Raw genomic sequence first — 16,108 nt, 5'->3', positions numbered from 1 at the left:
TAGAAAAAAAACAAAAACAATTTTAGAATTTAGAGTGGGGGTTGGTTTCACACAAATGTAAAATAATTCACCATTTCAAGACGATCCTAGCGTTTTAGGACAGTTGACCAATTTATTTTTTTGGGGGGGAGGGGGATTAATCATGTGCACTTTCTTTAAACGTTTTTTATGCTTTTTTTTTACGCTTATATGAGCTCACAGAGGAAGTTTGTTTAGTGGGGAGCTCTGCCACTTGTACTTAGCGTTATTGTTAAGGCTAAAGGTTTTAGGAGGAGGCTTGCCACTCGTACCTAGGATTAGACATAGAATTAAGCGAGTTTTTTTTTTTAAGAGGGTGTTTGATACCCATTGTGAAACTTTACAAGAATTATGACAAACAGACAAAAAAAAATGTTATTTAAAAAAGTGACGTTCCTCTAACAGAAAATATGGTGCTTGGAAAAATATCAAGTATTTAAATTCTATTTAAATATAAAAAAGAAACAAGTTTTTGCTAAAGCTGGCAAATTGTTAAAAAAATTTTATTTTGATTTTTAATTACATTTCATGTCTTTTCCTACCGTTGTTATTTTTTTTAACTGAGCGCCTCCTACAAATATTTAAATATTGATTTTTTTTATTTTTAATAATCGGGTAGATTAGTTTCCATTCGATAATAATTCACTAAAAACATTTTTTAGAAGTGTGTGTACCGTTCGTACACGTGAACCAAAACATCATATTTCACATTTTCGCTTGTTAAAATATTTTAAAATTTACTACTACCCAATTTTTTAAAAATATTTGTATGGTTGATAACAAAATAGCTCTAACTAAACATGTAAGAAATTTTTTTTATAACCAAATTTTCAATTAAAAAAAAAATCGATTTGGAATAAAAATAAACAAAAACAAATGTCTGTTTTCGCCATGTTATTTTGCTGAGTGCTACTATCATTACTACTACAGAAGTCTTGATTCAAATTCATAACGATTTTTCGGATATTATGTTTTTAAATTGCTACGTACCACTAGAGAAAACACTGTCCAATCATCTTTTTAACGAATAAACATAGTAAAAAGATTGTTTTATTTAATAGTGCAAAGAAAATTTTTTTAAAAACTTTCAATACTCATCATTTTGAAATCTTTTTTTTAACACAACAAAAAACGAGTGGTCAGATGAATTTCGGACACTCAAAATTATTAAAAATAACATCTCTTTTGGCTAATTTCCAAATTTCATTAAAAAATTCTTAACAGAAACACTGTACGAATGTTTAGAAATCCAACGTTGGGTCGTTACAAAATCTTACCGAAAATGCTGTTTTATGATGTTCACATTTTATCACTTTATTTGCTTAAAATTCTAAAAATATATAATGTATGTTATTATTTACTAATTCATTTGAAAGTATATTCATTTCTGAACAAAACGGTGGTATTTTGAAGACTTAAAGTGCTTTGGTTTTTAAAATATGATTATTTTAGCAGAAACCCCTTGAAATCTGTGATTATCCAAAGCGTTTTAACAGCCATGTGTACTGCTAGCACATGCCTCCTCGCAGCGATTTAGTCCACAATACATTGTAGTCAACATTGCACTGTAGAGAACCTATGGTTGATTTATAAAATTATTTTTATATTTGATGGCTTAAATTGAAGTTTAAAATGCAAAAGTTAAGTATCATGGTTTAATTGTGCTCTAAACAAAAACATTCATTTCGAATGTGCCCATATTTTATCAAAGAACCTACTGTTGATTTTATACGCCAATCCCTTGTGCAGTGATAAAACTTCTAAAATGCACTTATGATGTTAGACTGTATCATAGTGTTAACTTTGGTCAAAATCGAACTATTTTTTCTTTAATCATGCTTTTTTGAATTATTGATACTTATCGGGGGGGGGGGGGGTTCCGATACAAAATCTATCTAAGAACACTCGCAGACACTTTTTTTTTTACTCATGTTCACCCCTAACATATCGCCACTTGGAGATAAGGGGCTATTATTTGGAATCATGCCTAGGAAAGATATTTAAACTTCTGCATATTACTACAGTCAGGGAAGCAGGTAGCAGGAAGGGAATTCCAAAGTCTAGCTGTTTGAGGGAAGAAACTATTAGAGCAGAAAGCTTTCTGGCATTTAGGGACCTCAACAATGAAGGGGTGTGATTTTGTTGCTAAGTGCGTTTGTCAGGGATAGATACGTCGAGTGGGCACAAGTGCAACGAGTTCAGAGCACATTCCATTAAAATATATGTAAAACATGAACAGAGATGCAACATTGCGGTGATAGGACAGGGGTTGGAGCTTAGTTGATAAAGCGGAACCTAATAGATTTAAAACTTTTTTTGCACTCAAGAGGGAGAGGCTAATGGTAGATGCACCAGCCCAGATGTGGCAACAATACTCCATGCATAGGCGAATGGTGGATACTCTCAGTTGTGAGTAGTCTTCTACCTCGGTAGAGGGAACCCACGTTCTTTGCAGCAGCCTTCGCAATGTCCTCAATGTATTTGTTCCAGTTCATATTGCCCATGAATGTTAGACCGAGGAGTTTGAAGAATTCTCAGGTAGGGTGTTTTTTCTTTTTAGATAATTGTTATTTTATCAACTTGCATGAAAAGAGCTATGTAAAAGATGCTCAAAACCGTTTGAATTATGCAAATACCATCAGTAGTTCAAAAGTTATGAGAATTTTAAGTGCCAAAATTTAGGCTTTTCTGTGGACATTTTTCTTTAGAAAAGGTGGGCTAAATTACGAACCTCAACATTTCAAGAAATTCAGTAATTTTGCCACCATTTATTTATTGTTCAAGATATTCTCATGAAACTTGGCATTCTTATGTAAAATTGTGTGCTCTTTCTGATTATGTAGTCAAATTTGATGTATCTCTTTACCATAAGTCATGAATTATAAATTCAGATGTACAAATTTCAACTTTTTTTTAAACTGGCGCCTGGTACATACAGTGGGTGTCTATTCATGAACAAAACTAAGTATTATAGTGGTATTTAAATATAGCTTTATTGAGAGCAGGCATTTTCCTGCCTCCTCACCAAAGGAGAGCTTAATCTGGGTGTAGCCATTGAATGCCTAAAGAGCATTCATGGCCGGTATTTACTACTACCTTCACAGTAAAAAAAAAAAATTGAGTAGATATGAATTTATCTCAGAAATAAATCAAAGAAAATTTTTCATATAGATTTTGGATTTCTGTAAAAGATGGAAATTCCCATAGTCGACCAGAACTTATGCATTTTGGGACCAGTCCAATTTTAAATTTTGTAAATCCTCGCTATTTGGCCCAAAATATATCCCTATTTTCTGAGATGCAACCATAAATTGTACTCTACATGAATCCCCGATGTAACTTTCACAGTACCAGGAATCCTGATAAGAACAAACAATATATTCACCAGCTGGTGGTAATTTTTGTCATTTCTATTCTGTTGTTTTACTGAAAACTCAACTATGTAAACAATGAAATAAAATGGTGAATTTTTTACCTTGTTTCCACCTTAACATTTAAAATAATCACTTTTATGTTTTAGAGTATGCTGAAAACGAATATCGCATTTAAATTTTCTGCAAATAAGTAGTTTTCTGAATATTAAGCAATGTTATTTCTTATGTTATCGCTGGTGACCATCTTAGTACACGTGAGCACACAAATGTAACCCCGAGAAACTATGCGCAAACACATGTACCAAGATGGCCACCAGCAATAACATAAGAAATGACATTGCTTAATATCCAGAAGGCTACTTATTTGCAGAAAATTTAAATGCGATATTCGTTTTCAGCATAACCGAAAACCTTAAAAGATAGTCATTTTAAAGAAAAATGTTAAGGTGGAAACAAGGTAAAAATTTACAAAATGCATCAAAATGAAATTCTTTACCGAATTGCCTAATTATTATTATTGTTGTTGTTATTATTATTATTATTATTTAGATATCCTCAGTTAAAAAAAAATGGGTTTGTTTTACAGATTCAAAAAAATGGTCTTCAAATGAGTTAAAAATAAATTCAAGTTTCACAATATACTTTATTTAATTGTTAAGTGAAAGTACAGAATAGTTAACAAAACACCAAACCTTCCCCATGTTAAGAATGGGTTTCTAAATAATAAGTGCACAATTACCTTTTATTTGTTATATATTTGTTTTTATTTTTTTTAACCACTAAAAAACAAACGCATGTACTTAGTACATTTTGTTGTTTTTTTTAACGCTTTTCGTGCATGTGTACTAAAGGCTTTAAAAACAACAAAATAGTATTGTTTGGAAATCAAATTTGAAAAACTTGATAATAATTTTTTTTAAATTGACAAACTCAAAATAAAAAATAAATTTTTTTCTGCTTTCGTTTTGAAAGCAGAAAAAAGACAGTTTTCTATTTTTAAGAGAATACAAACTCGTTAATACCCTGAGAGCGATAGTTAGCGAAAAGCAAGCCATTTCTCTTTAAGTGGATTTGAATTTCTATAAAAGATAACATTTTAAAGAAATTTTTGCACAATTAATAATTATCAAATATTTACATATTATACATGAAAATAATTCTGAAACTATTATCTGTATGAAAATGGATGATATATACGGATTTATCTATCAATTTTGAAATATTTTTTGTTAACTTTGCTTGGTCGTAACTTTGCTTCCTATGGTCGTAAAAATAAAAATCAAACACCAGTAGAAATGGACTTTGTTTATATAGCCTGTAAAATTTCAGCCATATCCAATCAAATTTAATCTCGTGCATAATGTATCCAAACGTAACGTATAAAATGTAAACATTGAAAAAATAGTTTCCCTTTTTGTTGTCATTTTTTTAGTTTTTTTTTTTTCATTTTTAACTTGGAGCATAAAAATATTGAACGCATAAAAGAAAAATAAATTAACATCATTGGAATGTTTATTCTATTCTCTTTTCATCAATGTAATTCTTTTAAAAATTGACCAACAAATAAAAAAGATATGACTTGTTGAAACACATTAGGTATGTAATACTGCCGATGTCCACAAAAATACAGCATATGCTTGTAATGCTATTACTAGCATTAAATGTTACCATTCATGTGTGGCCCCATTCCACTACGGTCTGGAGATTATTTTCTAACGATTCTGCCAAAGAAGAAAAGGTATGTTGCTCATCTCAGCTTCCAGATATCTGACTGCTTACTCATGTCATATGATTAAGTAAGACTGTGATAAAATGACCCGATGATTTTGACATTTGTGGAATGAGTAAATCTAAAGAGGAAGAAATATTTGCTACTACTTACATGGGATTATGTAGGTGAAAGAGTGAGGCAAGGAGGGTCCATTATACTTTTTTTTTAGAATGGAGACAAAATGTTCATATTTTAGCTAGAGAAGACATTGCAGTATTAACTTTGAATTGTATGTGTGAAATATTAGCATAGGCATGGTCTCTTTGATTTTCTATAGGTTTGAAAGTTAAAGGGGGAAAATGTCATCATTTTATATATAGAGATTAATGAAATAAAAAATACAATAGCTTGAAACAAAAGGAATTTTTTTAGTCGGGGGGGGGGCTTGTAAGAATTTAACAGATTTGTGAGTTTTGACAAAAAATTCTGGATTTGTCCAAGATATTCAGATGATAAATTTGTCGATATGAATGAAAACAGTGGTTACAGATGTCAGATTACAAATTTGTACTCGTTTTCAGACAAAGAATATGATTTTTATTTAGAATTTGATTTCATAAAAAAAAAAATTATAGAAAATACAAATGGAATGAAGAGGTCATATTAAAAAAAATCACATAAAATGATCAAGTAGTAAATTTTTAACCAAGAAAATTTTATGACAAGCAAGACCAGAGTTGAAAACTGCCATGTTGTTTGAGGTGTTAAAATTCAAGGGTGACAACTCAATTCGACTACTGAAATTTTGTTTGCATTCAAAATAATTAAAACTAAAAATTTGTAAATTTTGATTTTCTTAGTTAAAAAAAACAAAAAAACTACTAGAACAAGTTATGTGATTTTTGGAATATGACATCTTCATTCCGTCAAGAGTGCATACACCATAAAAAATTTTCTGTGTTTGTTCTTTTTTTAACATCAAATTCTAAATAAAAACCAAGCATATCACCCATCTTCTATTTCTGCAACAGCACTTCTTTCTACTACTTATTACTTTGTCATCTTCATCTAATATTTTGTAAACATACATAATTTCATTTATTGGCTTGTAAGTGCAGAATAGCCATCGAAGGATGTCAATTATTTATAAAGATTGTGTATTTTTTCTTTATTGTCCAAAATAGGACAACAAATTTAATTGTATTATTCCCCTCAGTTTTTTTTTAGGTGGGGAGAGTGGCGGATAACAAGACTAGAAACAGAAAATGAGGACTCATAAATTGCTTTCATTTTTATGCTATTTATTATTCTTTCAGTCCAGCTACAACCATAGTCAATAATTTTCCTTACTCTCTATATATGCCTAAAACTAAATGAAAATTTCATCAGCAAAATTTATTTCCTAGAACCCCCCGTCTGTGGAACACAATACTGCAGGGCTGTTTCCTAGCTGAATATAACATTGCCGTTTTCAAGTCAAATGTTCAGCTGTCCTCTTAAATACTACCAATTTCCACTGTTACCGATCATCAAAATGTCTCACCAACCACCTGACACTCATTAATCCTTATCCTCAGGTAGCCTTTGAGCCTTGATAAGAGGTGACCACCTTGTAAATAAAAAAAAAATCTTTTCTTTTTATGTTTGTTTCTACCTAGACTTTGGGTTAGGTTAGAGTTAGTGGTAGAGTTTCAGTGCTTTGAGGTGGGGCACTGAAAATGGTGAACAGAGAACAATAAATTGGAATTAGGTATATTTTCGAAATATTAGAAAGTGAAGATGTAGGAGGAAGCAATATTGCCGAAATAGAAAATGGGTGATGGTCTGCATCCGAAAAATAGATAAAAATGAGAAATCTGCAAAAGCTTGTGAAAAGGTTGGGTTTTCCGAATGTCTCCACAATTTATCATCTGCAGGACTCAGCAAAGTCCATAATTTGGCAACAAAACTCAAGAATCTTCATTAAATTCTTAGGTGACTATTCTGCGTTTGTACCTTAAGAAGCACTGGAAATCTAAATAGCCACTAAACCTAAGTCCAAGTGGTTACAGACCCTCTCCCTCCTCCAAAAAAAAAAAAAAGATCAAACAAATAAAAATGAAAAAAAAAATATTTATTGGCCTCCATTCTTCTTCCCCCACAAAATAAATAATTAAAAAAAAAAAAAAAACACTAAAACACTTATAAACATTGCCTTCTGAACAATCAAGAAAAAAAATGTTTGTTTTTTTCATTGAGCGTTCGAGTAGCTATTAATATACCTATAAGTACTGAAATATTTTTAGGTTTATTCTACACAAGCATTTGTTTTAATAATTTATTTACAGAATTAAATTCACCAGTATGCATTTAGTTTTTTTTTTTTATTTTAGAAAAACTATTTTTAAGTCAACTTATTTTAATCTTTTGTTAATAACAGAGAAAAAAAAAAGGAATGAATATTTTGTGACCCTTTGGAAAGTGAAAGGAATTTGAAAGCATTTAAATTGGTTTTTCTTCGTTATTGTAGTGAAATTCGAAATATTGAAATATTAAACTTCAAGTGAAACCAATAGTATCTACTGAATTGCCGTATTGCAGTAATGGAAATATCAAAAAATTATGCACACAAAATGAAATACACACATGCGAAAACAAAAATGGCAACCAGTGAAAACAATACAGAATACAGACCCCTAAAAATCAACTTTTTAAAAGTAAGTCTTTAGTTGATACGCTAGCGCACATTGACCATTAATTCGATTTACTGTATAAGAAACTGTGTACACACACTGTGTAAATGTTGGGTGACAAAATTTGAAGATTGCATATTAAAAAAGAAAAAAAATTTTAATCAAAAAAATTAAATAAATAAGTAAGAAAAGAAAGAATTTCTTTGTAAATGTCGTGTGGTGAAACTTGAAGATAACCATAAATATGGATATAAAATAATCGGAAAGGAAGGGGGGGAATTTCAAGTGAAATTCAAAAACGGTCAAATTCGCAAAATTTGACTTAAAAACGTCAAGTGGTTTTAAAATGAGTGATCGATTTACTAACACTGGATTAAAAATTGAGTACCCTCTACAAATATTTGAATATTGACATTTTTGTTTTCATATAATCTGGTAGATGAGTGGCCTTTCAATAATAATCCGCTGAAAAAATTAAAAGAACAACAAAACTAAAAAATATAGGGGAGGGTGTGGGACTGCTTGTACATGTGAACCAATCTATGTCCTCTGTTTTGATGGAAAATCTTGAATCAGTTCCTGAAATGACCGAAGTAGTTTACGATTTGAGTATTGGCGAAAAAGTGTAAAAAAAATTTAAGCAGAGGACATAAGCATGGGAAGTGTTAGTTTAGGGTTAGAGTAAAAAAAATTAAATTATCCCCACTAACAATATTCATAAAAAATTAAACATGGGGAGGGCTAATTGATAACAATATAGTTCATTAATAGAATAGTTGCACAGCTGAAAAATATTATTTTTTTTTGACTTAGGCAGAAAACAAGCATAATACCTATTACAATTGCCAACAATTTAAAGGAAATACAGTTGGGAAATTACTCAAAGACAAGTTATTTTTGCTTTACCGACTCATTTGTGACCTATTTGCGTTATGCCCAAGTTCCGTGTGCTTCCGGTTTTTGCTGACCATTGGTGTTCTGCTTTCACAATGAATGCCCTGAAAAAGTCTCTTCTGATTAATATTTACCAATTTTAAAACAAGCCGCGCATGCATGGTCCCCCTCTGGTGCTGCATGTGAAATGACGCCACAAAAAATAGTGAAAAAATGATGAATGTGGAAAGTGTGAAGGGCCAACGTTGCTTCACATTTTCACCAAGTTTCAGAAAAATCTAATGCATGGGGCAAAAGTTATGGGGTAAAAGGTGCCATATTTTGCAATTTGGGGGCGTTTGTGACCCCTTTTGAGCTCCTGGAAATGCCGAATTCCAGTGAAAATGGACAAACGGTGAAGTTTCACGACCTAAGACATGTATATTTGAATTCAGCATCATGTAAAATCACTATACATTTCAAGTTTTTGAGTAATATGAAAAAAGAACTCCAAAATGGCATGTTTTTTAGCTCTAAAACTCCCAGAGGGATGCAAACCAGAATTTTGCCAGAGTCACCCATACTGAATTTATATTAAGAACAATGGCCTCCACATTTTGGCCAAATTTCAGAAAAATCTAATGGATAGATCAAACGCTATGGAGCAAAAAATGTCATTTTTGGCCATTTTGGGGCAATTTTACCTCTTTTGAGCTGCTGGGGATGTTGAATCCCAGCATAAATAGATAACTGGAGACGTTGAATCCCAGCGTAAATAGATAATAATGCAGTTTCAGGAAATATCGAATGTATATTTGAGTTGACCACCATGAAAAACCACTATATAGTAAAACATATCAAGTTTTTGTTGAGAAATATGAAAAAAGAGCCACAAAAAGGGGTGTTTTTAGCATAGAAAGTCCCCACAAATCAGAATTTTGCTAGGGGCACCCATACTGGATTTATATTAAGAATAATGGCCTCCACATTTTGGCCAAGTTTCAGAAAAATCTAACGTATGGATCAAAAGTTATGGAGCAAAATGTGTCATTTTGGACCATTTTGAGGCATTTTTTACCTCTTTTGAACCCCTGAGGATGCAACAGGAATTTTCGCAAAAAATTTTTTTTACTGTGCACATCTATTTAATGAAATACATGTTGTGGCAAAATTTCAGAAAAAACTAATGGACAGTTATCTGGCAATCATCCAGACTAACGGACACACCGACGGATGGACGGACATACGGATAACACTGAAAACATAGGCCCCTCTCCGATATATCAGGGGAACCAATAAGCAAATGAACTTGACTGTCTTTCAGAGTAACAAGATATTTTTAAACTGGTAAACATTAATCAAAAGGGATTTTCTAGGGAATTCATTGTGGAGCTGAAACCAGAAGTCAAAAGAACACACGGAACTTTGAGATGACCAAATATATTTAATAATAGAAGTTATATTTTAGAATTAGAGTAAAGTAGCCATCCTTATTTATATTGACAAAAACTATGAATGCTTTGCTCAGATTCAATATTTCCAAGACTTAAAATGCTCATAACTTTGGCATTGGTGTAGTTTTTGAACCAAAAAAATAAAAATAGGTTATGTTAGGGTTTTAAATTAAAAAGTTTGGTTTTTGTCCGGTTCAAAAGTTGTACCAGTACTACAACTTCTATTAATGCAAATAGAGCACAATGAGTAATTAAAGGAAAAATAAACTGTTTTTGATTAATTTTCAACCGTATTTCCTTTAAAGTATGTTGATAATAGTAATGGTTCACTTACTGGTACTTATGCCAAATACGGACCGTAAACGTCATTATTTAGAAACCCATTCTTTATGGGGAGGGCATTTTGTAACTATGCACATAACACTTTAACAAAAGATATCATAAAAAAAAACTTCAATTTCACTTGAAAATTCGATATAAAAAATAGCACGATAAAATTACCCATTTTAATTATCAGAAATTTGATGATCAGAAACTTGGATTAATGATCAGAAATTTGGACAGGCGTATACGAATAAGGCCCCCCCATTGCGAAATACGCACTGACTACAATGTTGTACACAGCGTGCTGCAGGAACCATTCCTTAAACCAGAAAATGCGTGTGTGCACGGTCCTATTTTGCTTACGTTGTCGTTTTTCTCATATTGAAAAACTGAAATTTTATTTTCTTGAATAAAAAAAACCTACTCGACGGGAGCACGACTGTTTTGGGGCGCATTTAAACCATTAAAAAATCATAATAACATAAGTGCATAAGCACCAATTTTTTTTGTTTTGTTTTAATGCGGCAAAAAACAAATAAAAAAAATAAAAATAATCCGAAAATCGCAAAGTTCAAGCTAAATTGGAATTTCTATTTTTTATTTTTGAATAAAAAAATAATTATTAAAACAAAAGCAGTCGCATTCTCATCGTGTAGGTTTTTTTTTTATTTAAGAAAATAAAATTTCAGTTTTTCGATCTGAGAAAAAACAGCAACGGCAACATAAGTAAAATGGGACCATGCACACATGCATTTTCTGGTTTAAGGAACACTCCCTCCAGCGCGCTGTGTACAACATTATAGTCGGTGCATATTTCGCTAAAGGAGCCTCACGTGTGTATGTCAACAGAAATTTGGTATCGCCAGTTTAAAGGCTCCAAAATCACCCCAAAATTTCTCACTTTTTTCTTTTTTAAACAATAGATGCATTATGTGCGGAAATGTTTAACAAATAAACTTTTAAACTACTGGTCACATAACAGTGAAATTAACAGGTAATAGTAACCATACCCCAACGATGGTATATAATTAATAAAATCTTTGTTTGTATGGATCAATAACGCGTATAGAAATATGTCAGCAAGTTAAAAATGTTCAGTTCAACCTGCCGACATTTCTATTACTTTTGTGTATGCGCAAATTCATTCATAGTCTGAAGTAGTTTAATCTTAAATTTTTCTTATCTATCTGTCGATAGCTCAAACTGTAGGGAACATGGCTAGGGCGTCAAATGTTTTAGTTTCGATTCTAGCTGTTGACACCCAAATCATTTTTTTTTTTTTAACTTTTTAAATCAGTGCTGTATATTAGGTACAATATTGATAAGAGAAGTGGCTCTAATAATAAATACGAAATCTACATTAATTAAAATATATCTATATTTTCCGATCGGGCCCCACTCCCGTTAGTGTTGTTAATAATCTGATGGGAGTGGAGCTTGCTTGCCTGTTCTCCATCTTCCGGCCTTGTGCCACATTTTGCTGCGGTGGACAGCAAATAAATATCTACCTATTGTAAAGTGATGTCAAAAGCTTTAAATTGACGGACAGGAAGTAATTTCTAGAAAAAAATTAAAGTTTATTTAGGAGGCAAAAAAAAAAAAAAAATGAATGAGGCAAGTATTATGGTTTAGCGCAGCCCAAAAGAATTTCAGTGTTTGTTTGTTTAGCCAGAGCAGAGCAGAACTACAGTACATTCGGCTTCTCACTCACAAATATCAATGAATATCCACAATTTGAATAGAAATAAATTCCGATAATCATAGGTACTTAAGCAGAATACGAACCGTGCTGAAATAATAACATTAGTTTTAGAAGCTCATTTCATTAGAAACATAAGCTTTAAAAAAAAAAATTAAAAAATATTCTGTACTTTCACCTAACAATACTGTAAGAATTGAATTTTATTTGAAAATTCGGCAGACGTTGTTGTCAAGACTGCCCTACCCCTCCAAATGCCAAAATTTTCATTTTTACTTTTTTTCCTGTTAATCCATCGATTACAGACTTAAGTTTCAGATTATAAAAAAAATTGAAATTTTTTATAACTTTTCACGTGGGGGTTCAGTTTGACCACGATGAATAGATAGATAGATAGATAGATACATAGATGAGATGGATGGATACATACATTGATGAGAGGGGGGAGGGGCTAGAAATCTTTTTTTTATTTTTTTAAACCCCTCCGTTCTAACCCCTAATTTCCAGTCACATCAGAGAGAGTTGCCACTTTTTTCATCGTGGTCACAAAGTTCGTGTTCAATTTAATACAACGCTATAATTGAAAACTGAACCCTCACGTGAAAAGTTATAAAAAATATTTTTTTCAATTTTTTTTATAATCTGAAACCTAAGTCTGTAATCAATGATATTAACAAAAAAGTTATTAAAAAAAAAAAAAAAAAAAAAAAAAAACTTGGAAAATTGTGGAATTTACAGATGAGGCTGGGGGCAGTCTCAACAACGTCCGCCGAAAATTATTCCGCATAACTACCAATTATTTTTCTTAAAAGGAAAAATAAGTGTTATTTGGGTTATTCGGACTACTATTCTCGTCTTGGTTGCCATATTCAAAGTTTCAGCCGGTATAACTTGCAGCCTTCTCAAGGTGCATTTTGTCTAACTTTGAGATTTTTGTGTAAAGATTCCCCGAGTTTGACTAGAAGGTTCCTAAGTTCGAAAAGGTGCATGAAGAAGGTCGGCCGAAATCAATCAAGAGAAGAATAATGGTTTAAATAACCCTAATTATCAATCATTTCAAAAATTCAATAAAAGATTTTTTTTTTAATTAAAAAAAAAAAAAAAAAATCCTTTTCATTTATTCTTTCACTTTTTTACTAATATCTTTTTTTTTTTTTTTTAGAATATGTTAACATATAAGAAAAAGTTTTTTATAGCTACAAAACAAAAGGGTACTAGTACTGGAGTACTGGACTAGCACAGTCTTAACATCTCCACCAAATTTAGAAAATCGTTCTTAACCAGGGAGGGGGGCTTTGTTAACTCTTCAGTTCCCGGACGGAACTCTTAAAATGAAAACAATTTGGTTGGGGATGCTAAACTGCACTAGTGCTAACAAAAATAGCTATTTTATAGAATAGGGATACTGTCGAGAATATTTTTTCTTTAGTTTTATAAGCACAAATAAAACTACTTTATTTTTAGTCTAATTAAACTAGTTTGGCTTTAACATAAAAACGTAAACAGATGTGAGGATTTTATTTCAACAAACAAAAAAAAACGAAAGTGAAAAATAGATATTAATAAAAGGGAAGAAATGATAATATTTCTGTGCGTGTGTGTGTTTCAATTAAGCTTTTATAAAGTAATTTGTAGCTATTTAATTATAGGGCATTTACAAAATCGTACTTCATAAATTCATTTTTTCACACTTTTTTTTCTGCAGAAAGTCCAGAAATTCGTGAACTACAACAACAACAAAAAAATGTCAATAATCCACGATTAAATCTATTTTCGTTCAACAAGTCGGAATCAATTACAACAAGGTGATAAAAAATATATCTAAGTCTTTGCAAAAACACAAAAATAAATAAAAGAAACTAAATAAAATAAAACGAATAAAATAATAAAACTAAAATCAAGAATTAATTTTGCGGGGTCGAAAAGAATCTTTTTTTTTTTAATGTTTAAAGTAATTACTGACACATTCTAGAAAATAATGAGCGATTATCGCGATTTATGTGATTATTTAATTAAAAATTAAAATGTTTCGTGAAAGAGAAAGTGTTGTCAGTGAAGTAAACGAATAAAAAAAGATGAAATACGACAGTTAATCAGCTGGAAAGGAAGAGCAATAACAAATTACGAACCTCCATGGAAGCCATCTTGTACGCCAATAAATTAAAACTCGACATCATTTAATTATTTAGATAAATGTTTATCAAATTTGTATTTAAAATAAAAGCATTTTATAATTATGAATTTATATTTTTATTGGGCCTTTTTCGCGTTTTGCTAATAATTTGTGCATTCTATTTTTGTTATGTAGTGAAATACGAAACTATCGAATAAATAAGGTGTTAAAACGCGGCCATTTCAAAACGTGTTTTTGCTTTACTTTTGTTTTCAAAGAAAAAAAAATAGTGATTTATTCCTATTCCAGTCGCGTAAATTATTTGGAATGAAATAGATTATAGTATTATTTTCAATTATTTATTTATATTTAAATCCTATTTAATAACAAAAAATAACATGAAAACACTAACGCTGAATCGGAAAGTCGAGCTGATCGGGAGGGACTGCCAAAATTCACCACAGAATTACCCCATCCTATATGTAACACGATGTAACTTTATTATAAATTAATATTATCAATATAACTTTTGTACCATTTATAAGAAGAAGGGCAAAATAAACCAGTAATAATTTTTTAACATTTTTTTCGCCGAACGAAAATAATGAAATTGCGAGACGAAAATCGTGTTTACATAATTGGCGTTTTAAAATAACGTTCCCATGTAGTAGACATTCCGAACGTAAAAACATACCCGTGTTTAATAAATCTAGCAAAAATCAACTAATGGTCAGATTTTCGTGAAATTTTCGATACTTATCCATTTTAGAATGAAATTACATATAAAATGCAGTTTCCGTAAAATATATGAGGGGAAATATTTTTTTAGTGCGTGTTCCCCCCCCCCCCATATTTATTTTTTCGAAATTCGAACAAAAGATAATTAAATTTATCGAAATTTCTATTTATAATGAAAAATAAAAGTTCAAATAAGTAAAACATTTATTTTTTTTAAGTTTAAATACACGTATTGAACAAAAATTTACCTTGAAGTTGCAATTAAAAAATGATATAAATTTAATATTATGTTTTTTATAGCGATTTTTCGAATTGATATATACTATAATCAGTTGAATTACCAAGAAAAAGAAACTTCGTAAACATTAATTTTTAAAAGACTAAAATGATTAAAATTCCATTATTTCAAAATGTTCCGTTACAACATGGATTTTTAATTAATTGTGTTTGAATTTTTTTTTAATATTAAGTTTTTACATAAACATGGCTCTTGTCAGCTATTTTATCGCCAGATTAAAACCGATTTGAAAATATTATTGCGCAAATATTAAGCATTTTGCAGACCCCCCCCCCCCCTTCATATTTTGTTCGTCTCTTTTTACCGAACAAAATATAGAAGCCCGTAGGTAACCAAAAGAACATTCAGTAAAACCGTATTTCATATTTAATATACAAAGGTTTATAATATTATTAATCATTAAACTGTGTAAATCTTAAAACCTAACAAAATTATAAAGATTAATTATTAATTGCAGTTTGAAGAAGATAAACAAAGGTTTTAAAAATTATTAAATCGCTTCTGCTTTTCCATAGTTCGTATAGTTAACACAAGTCTGACGTCACGGGAACATGCGCTCCGCTCCGTTTTTCACATTGATTTGGAGATACCTACTGATCGGGAAAAGGTAATGACGGGTATGCGGGTGATATAAGAAAAATAAGGTATTCAAAATGTTTCTTATCTTAAACATTATTATATGCAGTCATTCCGTGTAAAAATTTAGTTTATTTTACCCATTGAAACTTGAGAAATGCACGATTAAAATGTAAACATTGCATAAGTAAAAATTAACATGGCTATCACTTGCCATTTTTGTAGACCAAATAGCAGCCTTGACCTTGCAATCAAAAA

The 16,108-nt window shown here is 30.9% G+C and overlaps 1 protein-coding gene across 1 annotated transcript in view; it reads right to left on the bottom strand.

The window, feature by feature from the left end:
- The window catches only part of LOC145287911 (putative ubiquitin-conjugating enzyme E2 W-B), a 50,143-nt gene extending 35,830 nt beyond the window's left edge, over positions 1-14,313 (bottom strand). Inside the window, exon 1 of the mRNA XM_080135859.1 lies at positions 14,255-14,313. Within this exon, the coding sequence (XP_079991985.1) occupies positions 14,255-14,302 (48 nt within the window). The 5' untranslated portion in view covers positions 14,303-14,313. The remainder of the gene's footprint in view (positions 1-14,254) is intronic.
- Between the last annotated feature and the right edge of the window lie 1,795 nt (positions 14,314-16,108).

The sequence above is a fragment of the Euprymna scolopes genome, chromosome 11, assembly GCF_053919585.1.
Source record: "Euprymna scolopes isolate OS-2025 chromosome 11, ASM5391958v1, whole genome shotgun sequence".
Lineage (NCBI taxonomy): Eukaryota > Metazoa > Mollusca > Cephalopoda > Sepiida > Sepiolidae > Euprymna > Euprymna scolopes.
The sequence above is the reverse complement of the archived record's forward strand: the minus strand, read 5'-3'. Positions and strand labels throughout refer to the sequence as shown.